General features: G+C 37.5%; 3 protein-coding genes across 3 annotated transcripts; all 3 read left to right on the top strand.

Annotated features, from left to right (window-relative positions):
• Nucleotides 1–3,559: 3,559 nt before the first annotated feature.
• LOC128528211 (extracellular calcium-sensing receptor-like) lies at nucleotides 3,560–7,975 on the top strand. Its single transcript, XM_053500966.1, has 6 exons — nucleotides 3,560–3,753; nucleotides 3,899–4,187; nucleotides 4,946–5,701; nucleotides 5,788–6,015; nucleotides 6,777–6,897; nucleotides 7,062–7,975. The coding sequence occupies exons 1-6, from the start codon at nucleotides 3,560–3,562 to the stop codon at nucleotides 7,973–7,975; spliced, it is 2,502 nt and encodes an 833-aa protein (XP_053356941.1).
• A 1,724-nt stretch (nucleotides 7,976–9,699) lies between these two features.
• Nucleotides 9,700–13,088, top strand: LOC128528210 (extracellular calcium-sensing receptor-like). Its single transcript, XM_053500964.1, has 4 exons — nucleotides 9,700–9,840; nucleotides 11,169–11,396; nucleotides 11,885–12,008; nucleotides 12,175–13,088. Exons 1-4 carry the CDS (start codon nucleotides 9,700–9,702, stop codon nucleotides 13,086–13,088), a joined length of 1,407 nt encoding a protein of 468 aa, XP_053356939.1.
• A 1,469-nt stretch (nucleotides 13,089–14,557) lies between these two features.
• On the top strand, nucleotides 14,558–18,746 carry LOC128528078 (extracellular calcium-sensing receptor-like). Its single transcript, XM_053500820.1, has 6 exons — nucleotides 14,558–14,757; nucleotides 14,882–15,170; nucleotides 15,688–16,443; nucleotides 16,530–16,757; nucleotides 17,479–17,602; nucleotides 17,833–18,746. The coding sequence occupies exons 1-6, from the start codon at nucleotides 14,561–14,563 to the stop codon at nucleotides 18,744–18,746; spliced, it is 2,508 nt and encodes an 835-aa protein (XP_053356795.1). The 5' UTR covers nucleotides 14,558–14,560.
• Nucleotides 18,747–20,800: the final 2,054 nt, after the last annotated feature.

The following is a 20,800-nucleotide window of genomic DNA, read 5'->3' as shown; positions in this document are numbered from 1 at the left end:
GCATCACCTGACCGAGGTGCCTTCTGGGAAACTGAGTCTACAAACAAAAACTACAAAAACAAACAGTGACCTCTAGTGGTGGTCCCTTACAGTTTTATTTATTTATATTAACTTGTTCAGCAAAATATATAATGTCAGGTCGAAAGAACACCCCCGCCCCCCACTGACCCCCAAAAACACACAGAGCAAATAGCACCATGTTATAGACAGTAAATTCTCAATTGAAGTTTCTCACCTTTCACTCCTCCTAAGTTTGTCTTTGCTCTTTTGATGGAGTTCTTAAAACTCTGTTTTTTTAAAACTAATTTATTGCTTTTTCTTGCAAGATGGGCAGAACTATATGCATTACTCAAGTTCAAGTTCAAGTAGGCTTTATTGTCTTTACAACCATATACAGTTAGTACACAGTGAAACGAAACAGCGTTCCTCCAGGACCAAGGTGCTACATGCAACATAAATTTACAACATAAATTACCATAGACACTAAACTAGCTAACCAAGAGGCCTAGTTAGCTGGCTAGCAGAGACAGGACAGAGAGACCTAACATAAATTACAACATAAATTAACAAAAACTAACTAGCTAAGTAACATTTTTATAGACAACATAAAGTGCACGTGCAAATGTGCAAACAAGAGCAACAACAAAGTGACAGTGCGCAACCACGACATAACGGAACATAAAATATGCTGCAGCAAGAATTGAGGAATTAGTGCAAAATGTAGTCCAGTAATGATCATTGTGCAAAAGATTGTTAAAAACAGTGAGCATTTACAGGTTGGTGTGTACGATAATTTGGTGGTGTAGGTCAGTGCGTCTGCACTTGTGTTGATTAGTCAGTCCAGTCTTAATATTTTGAGGTAGTTGAGTTAAGCTGTGTGATAATGTTTGTGTTTGCGTGTGTGTGTGTGTGTGTGTGTGTGAGTGCGTTTGTGTTTATCAGTCCAGTCCCTTTTTGTTGAGGAGACGGATGGCTTGTGGAAAAAAGCTGTTGCACAGTCTGGATGTGTGTGCCCAAATGCTTCGGTACCTTTTTCCAGATGGCAGGAGTGTGAAGTGTGTGTGAGAGGGGTGTGTCCGATCAGCCACAATGCTGGTGGCTTTGCGGATGCAGCGTGTGGTGTAGATGTCTTCAATAGAGGGGAGAGAGACCCCGATGATCTTCTCCGCTGTCCTCACTATCCGCTGTAGGGTTTTGCGGTCCGATATGGCACAATTCCCAAACCAGACAGTGATGCAGCCGCTCAGGATGCTCTCGATAGTTCCTCTATAGAAGGTGGTCAGGATCGGTGGTGGAAGCTGGGCCTTCCTTAGTCTTCTCAGAAAGAAGAGACGCTGTTGGGCTTTCTTGTGTAGGGAGCTGGTGTTGAGGGACCAGCTGAGGTCCTTCTCTAGGTGAACACCCAGGAATTTGGTGCTTTCGACGATTCCCACAGAGGAGCCGTTGATGCTCAGCGGAGAATGGTCGCCTCGTGTCCTCCTAAAGTCAACAACCATCTCCTTTGTCTTGTCAACATTTAGAGACAGGTTGTTGTCTTTACACCAGTCCGTTAGCCTCTGCACTTCCTCTCTGTACGCTGACTCGTCGTTCTTGCTAATGAGACCCACCACGGTTGTGTCATCAGCGAACTTAATGATGTGGTTCGAACTGTGTGTTGCTACACAGTCGTGAGTCAGCAGTGTGAACAGCAGGGGACTGAGCACACAGCCTTGTGGGGCCCCAGTGCTCAGTGTGGTGGTGCTGGAGGTGCAGTTCCCGATCCGTACTGACTGAGCACCTTGCAGAGGGAGGTGTTCAGGCCCAACAGGTTCAGCTTCCCAATCAGTTGTTGGGGGATGATAGTGTTGAATGCTGAGCTGAAATCTATGTACAGCATTCGAACATATGTGTCCTTCTTGTCAAGGTGTGTGAGGGCAAGATGGAGTGTAGTGGAGATGGCGTCGTCCGTTGAGCGGTTAGGACGGTATGCAAATTGCAGTGGGTCCAGTGAGGAGGGCAGCAGGGTCTTTATGTGTCTCATGACGAGCCGCTCGAAGCACTTAAAAGCCACTTCAAAGCCACTTCAAAGCCACAAAGCCAATTAAATTAATATGATGTATTAATATGATGTATAGACAGAGAATGCAGAAGATACAGTAACGACCGTAAAGCACACACACATGCTGTACTCCAAAAAAAGAAGAAAAGTAGACTTCAAATACTGAACCTTCAGTGATCAATATATGTTTACTCTTCCAGCGGGAAGTTTAAAACCAGTTTATCTCATATTTTCCATAACTGTGTTGATAATAATCAGCAGTAATGTCACTATGAGCCAAAAAACGGTTTGTTAGAGCAAATATATCTGCGGAATAAATAAATAAATTATGTTAAAAATTAGTGTTTGGCTGATGGTACTTAGTGTAGGGTTTCAGTTCTGAGTCAGAGGTGAATCGAATCTTTAACAATTCGGGTTAATTTAATTACCTGATTTACAATTTATAGCATACACTTTATATACTATCCATCCACCGTATAGCACAATTGAGTGTATCTTACAAATACTGTTTATCCTGTGGCCAACAAGGTTAATTTAAAACCTGGTATTTATCAATTATGAGCAAGGTAATGTAAGATCTGGGCAAATGTTTAGACTTTAAAATACATGACTAAGACAACAGCTCTTTATAAAGAAACAATAATTTATTTAACTAATCTATGATACTTAAAAATACACTAATTAAACACACACACACGCATGCACACATGTACACACAACACTAAAGCTGCTATTGGTTGAGAATATTGATTAAAGTAATGCCTAAGAGTTGACTATTTGCAGGGCTTTAAATGAACAATACATCTACCCAGAAACTGTAGGAAAAGAAATGGCAAGGAGTAGCAATGGCAACTTTCACATAAAGTCATGGTGCCAGTCAATACAAAATGTGGCTGCAATATACTATATATTTTTAGTGTTTTAGGCAATGCACAATTTTTTACTTTACTTAATACTTCTATTGTTAACATTTATTGTCATACATAAAGAAAAAAAAATATTGGGCCAAGGTGGAAAATTTGGAAAAACAGGTCAATTTGGAACAAATCAAAACACGTTAGACTTCATTTAACTCACATAGAATGTACACAGCCTGCATTGTTTCTTTCAAGTAAAAATGTGTTAGCAACAATAGGACTGTTATTCAGTATATTGATTTTTTTTTTTTATTAACCATTGCATGATTAAAGATGCCCAAGAGCACCAGCTATTCCCCTATTGCTTAGGAAACTCTTACAAGAAATACAATGATGCAAAATAGTTTGGCTATGCAATTTGACAGATACACAAACTTACTCTTGTGGTAATAGATAGTTTATGTAGTCATTGTTGACTAAAGCAAAATAGATACAACAGAGATGAAGCTACAATTCCCATCTCCTAATGACATCACAAAGCTCACCACCTCTCTGATTTGTCCAAACAGAATGGTCATACACAGAAAATTTTGATCATGTTTATAAGTATACTAAGGATATCTGTTGAGAATTTATCTATCAAAAGCACTGGAAGAAATCTGTGATGTTCTTCCTTGTCCTACTCCTTCCTCTGAGTCTGACAAAAGGAGAAAACTGCAATATTCTGGACAATCCAGCATATCCCCTGCTATTTAAGGATGGGGATGTAATCATTGGAGCTATTTTTTCAATACATTATGGCACAGTTTTGCAGTCTCTGCAATATACTGGAAAACCACAACGCTCAATGTGCATTAGGTTTGTTTTAGTGAATTTTTTTTTATTGGTTTAATTTCTTATAGGAGTGCTGGATTGTATTTCTATGCTGCATAAGTTTAGTTTTCTTTTTACAATAAATATATATTTCATTACATTTTTCTTATGGCATAATGCATATTTCTAGATTTAACCTAAGAGGATTACGTGTTACTCAGACGATGACTTTTGCTATTGATGAAATCAACAGAAGCAACCATTTGCTTCCAAATATCTCAATTGGTTACAGGATTTATGACAATTGTGGCTCACGACTGTTAAGTATGAAGGCAGCCATGGCTTTGATGAATGGTATGGAAAGAACAGCAGATAATGCCTGCTCTGGACAAGCAGTTGTTCAAACAATCATAGGAGAATCAGAGTCTACACCTACTGTAGCACTAGCAAAAACTACAGAACCCTTTACGATTCCTGTGGTAAGAATCAACGATTTGAGTAATTAAGTAATGAGAATGTTTATAATAATTACATAACAAAAATAAAAAAAAATCTCTTTATTTTTAAAGACAGTGCTACAGTTAAGCCATTTTATTACTATTATTATTATTATTATTATTATTATTATTATTATTATTATTATTATAGAGTTAAGTCTTTCTAGACTTTACAGCTTAGAGCATTCTAAGTCATTTGCATGTGTTAATGTCTGCACATAGTTTCCTGTTCAAAATATGTAGATAGGGATTGGTTAATCTAACCTGTCCCTTCACCACAACCCTGCCAAAAAATTTTTAATACTTCATCTCAGTCAGGCTTCTCAAGGTGTGAATTGGTTAGTATAACCAATTCACATCTAAACATTTTGAATAGAAGATCTCAGACATTAACAAAGACAAAGAACTGAATCAAGAACCCTGGGAGCAATATGACAGGCACAAGCACATACAATAACACCCAAATAGGCAATTTTTAGTTAATATTTAACTTAAATAAACCTAAACAAAAATGTCTTTGGACTGTGAGAGCAAAACATAGTACCTGAAGGTAACCTGTATGCACAGAAAGAGCCAATCAGCACGCCTGTGGTATCCTTTTATTGTGTCCTGTTTTGTTTTAAGTTAAATGAAACTAGTTTTTTTTTTCCTCCAAAAAACTTATGTCCAATTTTCTTGTGTTTAAAATAAATACATACTTTGCTATAAGATGGACTAAAGTAGGATATTTCTGTTCTCAGATTAGCTATGCTGCCACATGTGAATGTTTGAGCAACAGAAAAGATTACCCTTCTTTTTTTAGGACCATAGCAAGTGACTTCTACCAGGGCAGAGCACTGGCATATTTGGTCAAGCACTTTGGCTGGTCTTGGGTTGGAGCTGTGTACAGTGATAATGATTATGGCAACAATGGAATAACCATTTTTCTAAATGCAGCTAAAGGGGAGGGAATATGTGTTGAATACTCTGAGAAGTTTGTCCGGTCAGATACAGCCAATATAATAAGAGTGACAAATATTATTAAAAAAGGCACAGCCAAAGTAATTATTTTATTTCTTTCACTTTTTGATATGAACATTTTAATAGACCAGCTCATTCTAAAGAATGTCACTGGCTATCAGATGATTGGTGTTGAAGCATGGATTACTGCTGTCAACCTGGCAACACCAACAAGTTATAAGGTATTGGCTGGATCCATTGGTTTTGATGTGGGAAAATTGAACATTAATAGGTTTGCTGACTATGTTGTAAATGAATTTTGGAAAACAGATTTCCCTTGCTTGAGTACAAAGGGAAACATTTCTCAATCTGAAAACAACTGCAGCAATTATGAAGATATAATTCAGTTTAAAAACTACAGTGAAGATATATCAGAATTGAGATATGGAAAAAACATCTACAATGCAATATATGCTGTGGCACATTCTCTACACAGTCTGTTGAGATGCACAGAAAACCAGAGTTGTAAGAAAGACAAAGCAATACAATCATGGCAGGTAACATATAAAACAGAACCAAAGTAGGCTATGCTCATGACTGATACTGTCACACAATAGATGTTTGTTTTCTTAATTTGTTGAAGGTTGTTGAGGCTCTTAAAAAAGTTAATTTTACCAGCACATTGGGAGAACAGGTTTGGTTCGACAGCACTGGGGCAACTGCTGCAAAATATGATGTTGTGAACTGGGAGCAAGGGTTTAATGGAGAAGTGCAGTTTAAGGTTTTGGGTTACTATGATGCCTCACTGCCAAGTGGCCAACAATTTGTTCTAAGTGCTGAAGAAATAGTGTGGGCTGGAGAGAAGCTAGAGGTACATACATTGGGCCTCATTTATCAATCTTTGAGTGAAAGAAATTGTTTGCATGAGTTACAATCTGTCTGTGAAGATTCCCAGTCATCCAGGTAAGGTTTTCTGGAAGTTGAATATTGTCAGTAGAAACATTTCACTACTCATCCAAGTAGCTTCTTAAGTCTAAGGTAAGTTTTAAAGTTTTACGTATTTAAGGCCTCCAAGGTCAACTCTAAAAACCATGAATTAAATAATGGACCATATGCCATGGCAAATTGAAGTGACATATAACACAGCTTTGATATTCTGGGGAGAATAAAAATGGTTTCTAAATATCCCTTGCCTACACATTGTATGTTAATTTCTCCTGTCTTATCAACCATCCTAAGGAATATCCCTGCTATATGCTCCATAAGTGTCATAACTTGTTATAATCCCATATTAAGGATAATTTGGTCTTCTTATGCATTAATTTAGACAATCAATAGAAACAACAATATAAACAATTTATGCATATGTTTTTTTTTTCTAATTCTGCATTTTATTAAGTAACTGTTTTTTTGCAAATAAAAAGGTAATGGTAAACATTCATAGAAAAGGTTGCATATTTGTGAGTACATTTTTATAACTCAGAAGCTATATGGAATTTTCAAATTTAACATTTGTATTTATTATTATTATTATTATTATTATTATTATTATTATTAACAGACAAGCTACATTTGCTATATTCTGTATAAGAATGTCTGATTGTTGTGATAATATATTTTTCATCTTAGAAGCCAAGGTCTGTGTGCAGTGAGAGCTGTCCTCCAGGAACCAGGAAAGCGGCACAAAAGGGAAGGCCTGTCTGCTGTTATGACTGTATACCATGTGCAGAGGGAGAGATCAGTAACCAGACAGGTAATGTCAGCATTACCAAGTTTCAAAGACAAGTTGTTAATTGTACATTTTGTATCCTTCTTTTATCTTTTAGGGCACAATTCCTGAGTCATTGTATGAATAAATAAGTAACAAGACAAAGTTTATGTTCCTTCCTAATCAGAAAAACCATGATTCTTTTTCAGATTCAAATAACTGTGAGCTGTGTCCAGGAGAATATTGGTCTAATGCTGGTAGAGATAAATGTGTGTTGAAGGTCATAGAATTTCTTTCATTCACTGACGCTATGGGAATAGTGTTAGTGCTTTTTTCTTTGTTTGGAGCTACATTAACTGTGTTAATAGCTATTTTATTTCTAATAGAAAAGGACACTCCTATTGTTAAGGCCAACAACTCCGAGCTGAGCTTCCTGCTGCTGTTCTCTTTGATGCTCTGTTTCCTCTGTTCACTTACATTCATTGGTCAGCCCTCAGAGTGGTCCTGTATGCTGCGCCACACAGCATTTGGGATCACATTTGTACTAAGTATCTCCTGTGTTTTGGGGAAAACAGTAGTTGTGCTAATGGCTTTCAGGGCTACACTTCCAGGCAGTAATGTCATGAAATATTTTGGGCCTTTGCAGCAAAGATTTACTGTTCTGGCTTTTACTCTCATACAGGTTCTTATTTGTGTGTTTTGGTTAACAGTTTCACCACCGTTTCCCTACAAGAACATGAACTACTACAGGGAAAAAATCATATTAGAATGTAATTTGGGCTCAGCTATAGGTTTCTGGGCCGTGTTGGGTTATATAGGTCTTCTTGCTTTCTTGTGTTTTGTTTTGGCCTTTCTAGCTAGAAAGCTGCCAGATAATTTCAATGAAGCTAAATTTATCACATTTAGCATATTCATATTCTGTGCCGTGTGGATCACCTTTATTCCAGCTTATGTCAGCTCTCCTGGAAAATTTACTGTAGCTGTGGAGATATTTGCTATTTTGGCCTCCAGTTTTGCACTGTTATTTTGTATATTTATACCCAAATGTTATATTATCCTTTTTAAACCTGAACTAAACACAAAGAAACATATGATGGGCAAAATGGCATCTAAATCACTTTAAGAAACATGTTCTCCAAATAATATAGAAAAATATACATAATTATTTTAGCTGAACAAATGTTAAACATTCAATGTAAGATGTAATAAAATGAATAACATGTTAATGTATTATTTCCACATATAGCTACTATGTACAGTATATACATGTAAACAGATGAAATAAAATTTTAAAATAGCATTTGTGTCTAAGCTTTGTCTTAGTGAAAAAATAGTAACATGTTAGTAATCAATGATAAAAGGCAATCAACTATTTAATTGACAAATTATATACAGTATATTTTTATGAAAAGGCATGAAAGTATATATTCAGATAAACAAATTAATCAATCAATTAGTCAGTCAGCTTTCATGTAGTTGAAATCCATCAGACGTGAACAAATTATACAAATCCTGTATTTAAAATGAGATACCTCTGGTAAAATACTACTGACGTGAACATAATAAAGTTCTCCATTTACATTTCTGCTTGAGAAAAGGTGCAAGTGCTTACCTTAACTTCAAATTTAATTAAGCATTAAATGTATACTGTATGGGTCACTATAGCCCTAAGGCCAGAAATGGAATGAGGCAGTCTCTGGGTCTGCTGGCTATTATAAGAGGTTTGTTCTTAAATCTTGAAGTTCACCAGCCTTCTGACTGGCTTCACTAAAACGGGTGCATTACATCCTGTGCAGCAAATGAAGTTATGCTAAGTGTCTTTTAACCAAGTGCAAGTGATTTTGTATCTGCTCCGATTACTTGCCACTCCAATGGCTCTACCATAAAGAATGTCAATTTGCCAATCTCTCGATGGTATCTGGCATTTTAGCTTTTGTATGGATGATTGTGGGAGTATGTGGGATTGGGACTATAGTCAGCACAGTGGTATAAGCTCAGCAGAGAGAACCTTCTTTCTGTGCTTAAGGCTGATAATTCATAGATAATTATTGCAAATAATTTTGGTAAATTAGGGCTGAAAGTTTACACTTCAAGCACATCTTAGCTGGCTACATTGATTAATAGTAAATGCAGGAACAGCATGCATTGTGCATTAATAGTAGATGCATGTATATTATGTGGCCATTGCTGTCTAAAATAAATAAAATATAGCTGAGAGTTGCAGGTACCATCCTGCCCCTTGATGACATCACAAAGCTCACAAGCTCTCTGATTTGTTTAAATTAAATTCTCAGACCCAGAAGACCCCAAACATGTTGATAAATATCTGGAGAACATTTCTGTTAAGCACTGAGCCAGTCAAAGCAGACAAACCTTTTATAATGTTATTTTTTGTACTACTCCTTCCTTTTAACCTGTCAAAAGGAGAAAAATGCCATATTCTAGAAAACCCAGCAAGTCCTTTGCTATATAAAGACGGAGATGTAATAATTGGAGCAATCCTATCAATACATTCTGGCACACAGATGCAGTCACTGACATATACCGAGAAACCTCCACCTTTAATCTGCATCAGGTGTGTTGTCTTGGACAATTTGTTGTTTGAGCATTTTTTTAAGAAAAGATGCATGGTATTATAAAAAATATAAAATAATATAGTCATTGATTTTTTTTTTCTTTACAATAATGAATATTTCTAGATTTAACCTAAGAGGATTACGCTTTGCTCAGACCATAACATTTGCAATTGATGAAATCAACAAAAGCAACTATTTTCTCCCAAATATCTCAATTGGTTACAAGATTTATGACAATTGTGGCTCAAAATTACTAAGTATGAAAGCAGCCATGGCTTTGATGAATGGTTTGGATATTACAGCAGCTGATGCCTGCTTTGGACAAGCAGTTGTGCAAGCCATCATAGGGGAGACAGAGTCTACGCCTACTGTAGCACTCGCAAGAACCACAGAGCCTTTTAAGATCCCAGTGGTAAGACTCAAAGATCTTAAGAATAATAGGTTTTTTTTTTTTTACCTAATAAAACACATTAAGATACACACATGGAATAATTAGAGCAATAATGTAAAAATTATGTTGAGCAATGTAATTTTCTTTATTTTATAATTTTTTTAAACTATTTAGTAAAAATCTTTGAAGTTAGTTTACTTTCTCTAAGCATGAGCTTGTTTTTATTCTTTTTATTATTGTTTTTATTATTAACCAATTTTAAAAATGATTTAATTTATACTAACTACTTTTTTGTACTTCATCAGACGTGCATTTTCCATCTTAAAATGTATTTGTTTTTGCTTTTTTGTTCTCCCTTGTTTTACATTCCCTTGTTTTTGCATTTTGTTCTGTTATGGAAAGTAATGCATAGATTGTTTAAGGTAATTTCCTTTTTGGAGGTACATGCTTTTGTGTAACATGCATAAGGTAAATTTAATTATCGTTCTCTTTTCAGATAAGTCACTCTGCCACATGTGACTGTTTGAGCAACAGAAAAGAGTACCCCTTTTTCTTCAGGACCATAGCAAGTGACTTCTACCAGAGCAGAGCACTGGCATATTTGGTCAAGCACTTTGGCTGGTCTTGGGTTGGAGCTGTGAACAGTGATAATGATTATGGCAACAATGGAATGGCAATTTTTCTGAAAGCAGCCAAAGAGGAGGGAATATGTGTTGAGTACTCTGAGAAGTTTGACCGGTCAGATACTGCAAAAATGTTAAAAGTAGTTAATATTGTTAAAAAAAGCACAGCCAAAGTAATTATCATATTTCTTACCCAATTTGACATGATCAGTCTAATGGACTACCTTATTCTAAAAAATGTCACTGGTTACCAAATTGTTGGTAGTGAAGCATGGATTACTGCAGGCAATCTAGTAACACCAGCAAGTTATAACATATTTGCAGGAGCCATTGGCTTTGATGTGGGAAAACTGAACATTAATAGTTTTGCTGACTATGCTGTTAATGACTTTTGGCAAACAGTGTATCCTTGCTTGAATACAGGGGAAAACAATTCTCAAACAGGCAACAGCTGCAGTGAATATAACGATATGATTCCACTAAAAAATTACAGTAAAGATATATCAGAATTGAGATATGCAAAAAACCTTTACAATGCAGTTTATGCTGTGGCACATTCACTACAAACCCTGTTGAGATGCACAGGACATCTAAGTTGTGAGAAAGTCAAAACAATACAATCATGGCAGGTAACAAAATAAGAGAAGCAACACAAGCTATGTCAATGACCTATACCTGATACCTGTAAATCAAGAAATGAATAATAGTTTCTTTTTACCTCTAAAGGTCATTCAATCTTTAAAAAAGGTAAATTTTTCCACCAGATTGGGAGAACAGGTTTGGTTTGACAGTACTGGAGCAATGGCAGCAAAATATGATGTTGTGAATTGGCAACGGGGGTTTGATGGAGAAGTGCAGTTTAAGGTTGTGGGCTATTATGATGCCTCACTGCCAACCGGACAACAATTTGTCCTGAATGAAAAAAAGATTGTCTGGGCTGCAGAGACAAGAGAGGTATTTCTGATGTTTTCTTATTTTAAGTGCTTATTTAATTTTAAAGAAGAGTTTTTTTTTTTTTTATAAATCAGGATTTGTAAGGCCCCATGTAACGATTCTGACCATGTGTATACTCCAACCTATGTTAATTACACACCATAAATAATGTAGTGATTGAAAGTCCTCTTGTTTTATAATTGAAAAGCTGCTTGGATTCATGGCTGAGAAAAAAATTATATTTCAACAGCTTTATAAGATTGGCAGAATCTTATTATTGAAAGCTTCTAAAAGGCATTTTAAATAAAAAATAAAGTAACAAAATATAAACACTATATAGCCAAGTGTATGTCAACACATGACTATGAAACCCATACGTCACCAATGGTTTGTTTAACAAGAACATTTGGGTGTGTCTAGAAACAGTTGGTGGTATAGAGCTATTGTATTTGAAAAAAAAAAAGTTATTATTGCTAAAAAAAAAAATTGTTTTTTTTTGTTTGTATTAGAAGCCAAGGTCTGTGTGCAGTGAGAGCTGTCCTCCAGGAACCAGGAAAGCTGCACATAAAGGAAGGCCTGTCTGCTGTTATGACTGTATACCATGTGCAGAGGGAGAGATCAGTAACCAGACAGGTAATGTCAGCTTTACAAAATTTCAAAGACAAGTTGTTAATTGTATATGCTGTATAATGATTTTATTATTTAGGATACAATTCCTCAACCATGGCATAAATAAATGAAAACAATGAGATGAAATGTGTTCTTTAAAAAAAAAAAAAATCCCATGATTATTTTTCAGATTCAAATAACTGTGAGCAGTGTCCAGGAGAATATTGGTCTAATGCTGACAGGGATAAATGTGTGTTAAAGGTCATAGAGTTTCTTTCATATACAGAGGTTATGGGAGTAGTACTGGTATTTTTTTCTTTGTTTGGAGCAATATTAACTGTGTTAGTAGCTGTTTTATTTCTAATAGAAAAGGAGACACCCATTGTTAAGGCCAATAACTCTGAGCTGAGCTTCCTGCTGCTGTTCTCTCTGACTCTGTGCTTCCTCTGTTCACTTACTTTCATTGGAAGGCCTTCTGAGTGGTCCTGTATGCTGCGTCACCCAGCCTTTGGGATCACCTTTGTTCTCTGTATCTCTTGTGTTTTGGGGAAAACAGTAGTTGTGCTAATGGCCTTTAGGGCTACACTTCCAGGCAGTAATGTCATGAAATGGTTTGGGCCTCTACAGCAGAGACTCAGTGTACTTGTCTTCACTCTCATACAGGTTCTAATTTGTGTCTTTTGGTTAAGAGTTTCTTCTCCTTTCCCATACAAGAACATGAATTACTACAAGGAAAAGATAATTTTAGAATGTAATTTGGGCTCAGCTATAGGTTTCTGGGCTGTACTGGGTTATATAGGAGTTCTTGCATGTTTGTGTCTTCTTTTGTCTTTTCAAGCTAGAAAGCTGCCAGATAATTTTAATGAAGCTAAATTCATTGCATTCAGTATACTTATATTCTGTGCTGTGTGGATCACCTTTATTCCAGCCTATGTCAGCTCTCCTGGAAAATTTACTGTAGCTGTGGAAATATTTGCTATTTTGGCCTCCAGTTTTGCTTTATTATTCTGTATATTTACACCTAAATGTTATATCATTCTGTTTAAACCTGAACTAAACACAAAGAAACATATGATGGGCAAAATAGCATCTAAATCACTTTAATACATTTAAAAAGTTTTTTAAATCTTCCAACATATAAATTTTTGTTTTATGTTAATGGACACATAGTATTAAATATAGCTAATGAAACAGTTTTTTAAAATATTTTGTTAGATTTAGGAATGTAGGTATGTATATGGATGAGTACACATTAAAGATTTCATTTAAGGAAAAAAATCATGATTGTGTCTTATCTTTGTCCATAGAAATATGTTTGTATGTGACAAAGTAATATATACATATATAACTAAATATATAAAAATAAATAAATATAAAACACGCATGTCTGTGGTCAATTATTTTACTGCCACTAAGAATTTCTCAAGTCATTTTCTATTAGGTAGTAGAGTGAATATGTCTCAATGCAATGTAAATACCCATTAAATTATCAACAATAAAGAATGAAAGAAAGAAATAAGTTTGTCCACCCAACAAAATATATAATAATTGTAGGAGATGATGGATGACCAATCCTCTGCATCTTTTACAGTATCCACCAGATCAGCAGAAGGCACTGAAAACTGGCTTTTAAGACAGCTAGTTTATTCACAAAGTGCACAGAATCTCCCACAATGAAAACAATATCTTTGTTCAGAAAACTACATAAGAACCCTATGTACGTACATGTAGAAAATGACATGGAAATAAGTATTTAATTAATATGTTAATAATTGCATTAATTTAAGATTCATCATAATGAGGGCATAAGACAGTTAGCAATAGTAAATTGTGGGGGTTTGCAAAGAAATAAAATGGTACAAGAGAACAAGACTTGCTTTGCCAATAACAACAGGTGTGACTCATTTAGAGGTAACAGCCTAAATTCAAGTTGGTCCACAGGTACAGGTGGTTGTGGTGTGCTTTTGGGTGGAGGCCAGACAGTTACCTGGTCCAAGTTGGATGTCTTTATGCGCTTAAAGGATGCATGTCACTTTGTGCTAGAAGGAAAGTAAATGATTAAGTGACATAAGAAAGCTCAGTTGCGAGAACCTGCTTCCTATTCTTCATAATTAGGATTTGGGTATTTAGTCCACTACTTTTTGTCCACTTAATTAAAAATCCTCAGTAATAAAGAAAGGCTGTAATTCATAGCCAGTTATGGTACATAATTTTGTTAAATACACTTAAAATCCATTGGAATACTCTACACAGGCAAAAATACCTGAAGAAATAGAAGAAATAAAACAATGCAAACAAACTAGACAGATGGCTTAAGAGCACATGCCAGAATAGCATGCATTGGGCAACTATAGTTGCTGAATGTATATTATGTGCTTATTACTGTCTGAAGTAAATAAAAAAAAATAACTGAGAAATGCAGTTGCCATCATGTCGCTAAATGACATCACCATGCTCACGAGCTCTCTGATTTGCTAAATTGAATAGTCATACTCAGAGGACCTAAAGCATGTTAATAAATAACTAAAGAATGTATCTGTTGAGGCCTGAGCCAGCCAAAGCACTAGACAAACTTCATGATGTTATTCCTTGTACTACTCTTTCCTTTTCGTCTGTCAAAGGGAGAAAATTGCCATATTCTAGAAAACCCAGCAAGTCCTTTGTTATCTAAAGATGGAGATGTAATAATTGGAGCAATCTTTTCAATACATTCTGGTACACAGATGCAGTCACTGTCATATATCGAAAAACCTCAGCCTTTAATCTGCAATAGGTGTGGTGTATTGTGGTGTCTTTTTTTTCTCAGAAAAGCTGGATTGCATTTCTATTCTGTTTTCAAGTTTTTTTTTAGATTAAATATATAATTAGACTTTTCTTTACATAATGACTATTTGTAGATTTTACCTTCGAGGATTACGCTTTGCTCAGACCATGACATTTGCAATTGATGAAATCAACAAAAGCAATTACTTGCTCCCAAATATATCAATTGGTTATAGGATTTATGACAATTGTGGATCAAGATTGTTGAGTATGAAAGCAGGCATGGCTTTGATGAATGGCATGGACCTTACAGCAGCTGCTGCCTGCTCTGGACAAGCAGTTGTACATGCCATCATAGGGGAGACAGAGTCAACTCCTACAGTAGCACTCGCAAGAACAATGGAGCCTTTTAAGATACCAGTGGTAAGATTTAAATATCTCAAGACTCATTAATTGGTAACTTATTCGTTAAAGCACACTGAAATATACATTGGATAATAAGAGCAGCAAACTAGAAAGAATGTTGAACAATGTTTACTAAGTCACAATTTTGTTTTTATCAATTACAAAAAAACACACACTCTGTAGACTGTTTAAGCCTTTCATACACAATTGTAAGAATTATGTAATTTACACTTTTCTCCCTTGTTTTAAACATATTGTCCAAAGACTGGCATCTAACTGCCCCAGGGCTAAAATATTGTTTAATTTATGTCTGCATGTGTACATGTGTTTTGTTATGTAAGGTGAATTTTACTATTTTACTGCCTTGATCCCAGTAGTACAGAGACTGGCTAAGCATCCATGCAAGCTTAACCAGGGAAAAGTGGTGAAGAGTTTTTTTTTTTTTTTTTTTTTTTTTTTTGTGGATGCTAAATGCTAATCTTAATTTTTTTTAAATGTGCATTAGGTAATTTTGTATCTATCTTTCTCTTTTCAGATAAGTCACTCTGCCACATGTGACTGTTTGAGCAACAGAAAAGAGTACCCCTCTTTCTTCAGGACCATAGCAAGTGACTTCTACCAGAGTAGAGCAATGGCATATTTGGTCAAGCACTTTGGCTGGTCTTGGGTTGGAGCTGTGAACAGTGATAATGACTATGGCAATAATGGAATGGCCATTTTTTTGAAAGCAGCCAAAGAGGAGGGAATATGTGTTGAGTACTCTGAGAAGTTTGACCGGTCAGATACTGCAAAGATGATAAAAGTGGTCAATATCATTAAAAAAAGCACAGCCAAAGTGATTATCATATTTCTTACCCAAATTGACATGAACAATCTTATAGACTACCTCATTCTAAAAAATGTCACTGGTTACCAAATTGTTGGTAGTGAAGCATGGATTACTGCAGTCAATCTAGTAACACCAGCAAGTTACAACATATTTGCAGGAGCCATTGGTTTTGATGTGGGGAAACTGAACATTAATAGTTTTGCTGACTATGTTGTTAATGAATTTTGGCGAACAGTGTATCCTTGCTTAAATACAGAGAAAAACGAATCTCAATCAGGCAACAGCTGCAGTGAATATAAAGATATGATTCCATTCAAAAATTACAGTAAAGATATATCAGAATTTAGATATGCAAAAAACCTTTACAATGCAGTTTATGCTGTGGCCCATTCGCTACAAAGCCTGTTGAGATGCAGAGAAAATCAGAGTTGTAAGAAAGACAAAACAATACAACCATGGCAGGTAACACAAAATAAAAGATGCAACGCAGGCTATGTCAATGACTGATCAATGAAAAATTTAATAATTGTTTTCTTTTACCTTTGAAGGTTGTTCTATCTTTACAAAGTGTAAATTTTACCAACAATTTGGGAGAACAGGTGTGGTTTGACAGTACTGGAGCAATAGCAGCAAAATATGATGTTATTAATTGGCAACGGGGGTTTGATGGAGAAGTGCAGTTTAAAGTTGTGGGCTATTATGATGCCTCACTGCCAACTGGACATCAATTTGTCCTAAATGAAAAAGATATAGTCTGGGCTGCAGAGACAAGAGAGGTATCTTTAATGTTTGCTTATTTTAAGTGTTTCATTTTAAAGTAACTGGAATAGGCTATATTTTTTTAAACCAGGATTTGTAAGGTGAGTGAGTGTGTGTATGTCTGTGTGCCCTGCCATGGATTGGTGCCCTGTCCAGGGTGTTCCCCGCCTCATGCCCTAAGTCTCCTGGGATAAGCCTTCAGGCCCCCCGCGACCCTGAATACAGGATTAAGCAGTAATGACGATAAGTGAGTGAGAGAGGATTAGTAAGGCCCACTGTAACCATTTTGGCTACCTTTATACCACTGCTTATGATTATTACACTAAAATTACATTGTATTTGAGAAAACAATAATACACCAAAATATAGTTTTTTTCTTAATAATTTTTTTTTTTAATTGCTTAAATTCATGAATGATCAAAGGATTATAGAAAGGTATTTCAACAATTATTGAAAAGAATTGAAAGACAGTCTTAAAAACAAAAAGATTAAATATTATTTTTTATTAATTCAGTAATTAATAAGTGCATTTAATTAATTAATACCATTACATTTGTGTATAATCAATATGGCGAAAAGTAGGTGAACACATACCTGTCAAACCCACATGTCACTAGTGGTTTGTTCAACAAGGACATTTGAGTGTATCCAAAAACATTTGGCCATATAAAATATTGTCTATATTTAAAAAAATACTGTTTGTAGCTAAAAAAAATAAAACATTATTGTCTGTATTAGAAGCCAAGGTCTGTATGCAGTGAGAGCTGTCCTCCAGGCACTAGAAAAGCTGCACAGAAAGGAAGGCCTGTCTGCTGTTATGACTGTATACCATGTGCAGATGGAGAGATCAGTAACCAGACAGGTAATGTCTGCTTTCAGAATTTTCAAAGAAAAGTTGTTCATTGTAAATGCTGTATCCTGCTTTTATTATTTAGGATTCAATTATTTCAATTAAATTTAATACAATGCAATTCAATTTTATTTGTATAGCTATACAAATAAAATTTTAATAAAATTAAATTGAATTATTAACAATGGCATAAATAAATGAAAACACTAAAATTAATAAAAATGACCATGATTATTTTGCAGATTCAAATAACTGTGAGCAGTGTCCAAGAGAATATTGGTCTAATGCTGACAGAGATAAATGTGTGTTAAAGGTCATAGAGTTTCTTTCATTTACAGAGGTTATGGGAATAATACTAGTGCTTTTTTCATTGTTGGGCACAATATTAACGGTGTTAGTAGCTGTTTTATTTTTAATAGAAAGAGAAACTCCTATTGTTAAGGCCAACAACTCTGAGCTGAGCTTCCTGCTCCTGTTCTCTCTGACTCTGTGTTTCCTCTGTTCACTTACTTTCATTGGACGGCCTTCTGAGTGGTCCTGTATGTTGCGTCATCCAGCTTTTGGGATTACATTTGTCCTCTGTATCTCTTGTGTTTTGGGTAAAACAGTAGTTGTGCTAATGGCCTTCAGGGCTACACTTCCAGGCAGTAATGTCATGAAATATTTTGGGCCTTTACAGCAGAGACTCAGTGTACTTGTCTTTACTCTCATACAAGTCCTCATTTGTGTGTTTTGGTTAAGAGTTTCTCCTCCTTACCCTTACAAGAACATGAAGTACTACAAGGAAAAGATTATATTAGAATGTAGCTTGGGCTCAGCTATAGGTTTCTGGGCTGTACTGGGTTATATAGGAGTTCTTGCATTTTTGTGCCTTGCTTTGTCTTTTTTAGCTAGAAAGCTGCCAGATAATTTTAATGAGGCTAAATTCATTACATTCAGCATACTTATATTCTGTGCTGTGTGGATCACCTTCATTCCTGCTTATGTCAGCTCTCCTGGAAAATTTACTGTAGCTGTGGAGATATTTGCTATTTTAGCTTCCAGTTTTGCTTTACTATTCTGTATATTTACCCCTAAATGTTATATTATTCTGTTTAAACCTAAACTAAACACAAAGAAACATATGATGGGCAAAATAGCATCTAAATCACTTTAATCCAATATTTTTTTGACAACACATACATTCATGTTTTAGCTACTAATGTTAATAAACATATACAGTAGTGTCCAATAAAACTAATGGAATCGTATTTTATGTTTTGGTTATATATAGGAATGTGGTTATGGATATGAATGAGGACAGATTAAACATTTCAATTTAAAAATATGATTGTGTCTTATCTTTATGTAGTAATTTTATCTCGTAATTCTGTGTAGTAAGTATGAGGTCAATTATTTCATTGGCACTAAGAATTTTACGTTTAGTTTATATTATAGCGTTTTTACCGCTAAGAATGAACTTGGAGAGACAAGTGAGCTTCCTGGCTGCCCAATGCAAATGGCTGGGAGTACTTTATTGAGCAACAGCACATCCTACAGTCACTAAACAGACATCTACCCACACACACACACAACCTGGCCGAAGCCACTACCCCAAACACCTTTCCCCAACACGGTGAACACATCATAACCCCTCCCGCAAAGCATGATGGTCGTCTGTCAAACCCCACCCACGCCACACTGCCCCCACCCGAGCTGTGACCGTCCCCGGTCACCATGGCGAACTCAGTCCTGAAGGCGGCCGGCGCTGGCGTTGTGAACGCCGGAGTCCTTCCGCGGGGGAAGGAGGGGTGCAGCCCCCCTCCCGAGGCGGACCGGCCTCCACAGAGTTTAATGTTTCACTGGCGTTGGGCCGATAGGGAGCGAGACGGTCTCGGTGGAGCACGACCACTCGCGACCGCCCCGTCAACCGCACCCGGTAGACTACATCGGAGAGCTGGGCAATGACCGTGCAGGGGCCCACCCAGTGAGACATGAGCTTAGGCGAGAGCCCCCTTTTTCTTCCGGGGGAATACACCCACACCTGCTCCCCAGCAGCAAAGTCTCGCCCCTGGCTGCGAGTGTCATACACGCGGCGCTGCTTAACACCGGCGTCCGCCAAGTGTCTACGTGCCAACTCATGGACACGGAACAGTTTGTCTTTCAGTACAAAGAAATAATCCAACCCCGGCTTCGTGGGTAAATCCACCTGTGGGGGGGGACCGAACACAAGGTCCACGGGCGTGCGCAACTCGCGACCGAACATTAACGCAGCTGGCGTCAGCTGTGAGGACTCCTGCACTGCTGTGCGATAGGCCCAAAGCACGAGAGGCAAATGTTCGTCCCAATCCTTCTGCTGGTCGCTGGTAAGCACGGCGAGTTGGGTGGTGAGCGTGCGATTGAAGCGTTCCACGAGGCCGTCACTCTGCGGATGAAGGGGCGTGGTGCGGGTCTTTTTCACCCCGAGGCGCTCGCACACCGCCGCAAACACCTCCGCCTCGAAGTTACGCCCCTGATCGCTGTGCAACTGCTCCGGGGCGCCGAATCGGCAGAACACCTCATCCACCAGCACTCGAGCCGTCGTGGAAGCGCTCTGGTCAGGGACAGCAAACGCCTCCGGCCACTTGGTGAAATAATCCATGGCCACTAGCACATACCGGTTCCCACGATCGGAGATAGGAAACGGCCCAAGAATGTCCACGCCCATACGCTCCATAGGTGCCCCCACCCGAAAGTCTTGCAGAGGTGCCCGCGAGCGCTGGGTAGGTCCCTTCTTTGCCGTGCAGACGTCGCATCTGTGCACAAAGAGTTCACTATCCGTGTGGCAGCCCGGCCAGTAGAAGCGAGCGCGCAACCGCCGCAGCGTTTTAGTGACTCCGAAGTGTCCCGCACCCGCATGCCCGTGTACCATTCCCAACACTCGTGACCGCAGATTCCGCGGCACCAGCAGCTGAAAAGATTCGCCAGCGCCGCATGGTCGTTCCCAGTGACGGTAGAGTAAACCTCCCCGCAACACTAGTCGGTTGAACTGGGAGTGGAGAGCTTTTTCCTCGGGCCCCAGGTGAGCAACCGCGGCATAATCCGGTCTCTGGCCCGCGTTAACCCACCCCAGCACCCGCTGCAGTGCCGGATCCTTCTCCTGCTCGGCAGTTAGCTGATCACAGTCCATCTGGGGCACAGGCGAAACGGCTACAGGCGATAGTTTACGCGACGCGATAACTCGGCTGCACA

The sequence above is a fragment of the Clarias gariepinus genome, chromosome 7, assembly GCF_024256425.1.
Source record: "Clarias gariepinus isolate MV-2021 ecotype Netherlands chromosome 7, CGAR_prim_01v2, whole genome shotgun sequence".
NCBI classification, from domain to species: domain Eukaryota; kingdom Metazoa; phylum Chordata; class Actinopteri; order Siluriformes; family Clariidae; genus Clarias; species Clarias gariepinus.
This window is presented reverse-complemented; position numbering and strand designations above follow the sequence as displayed.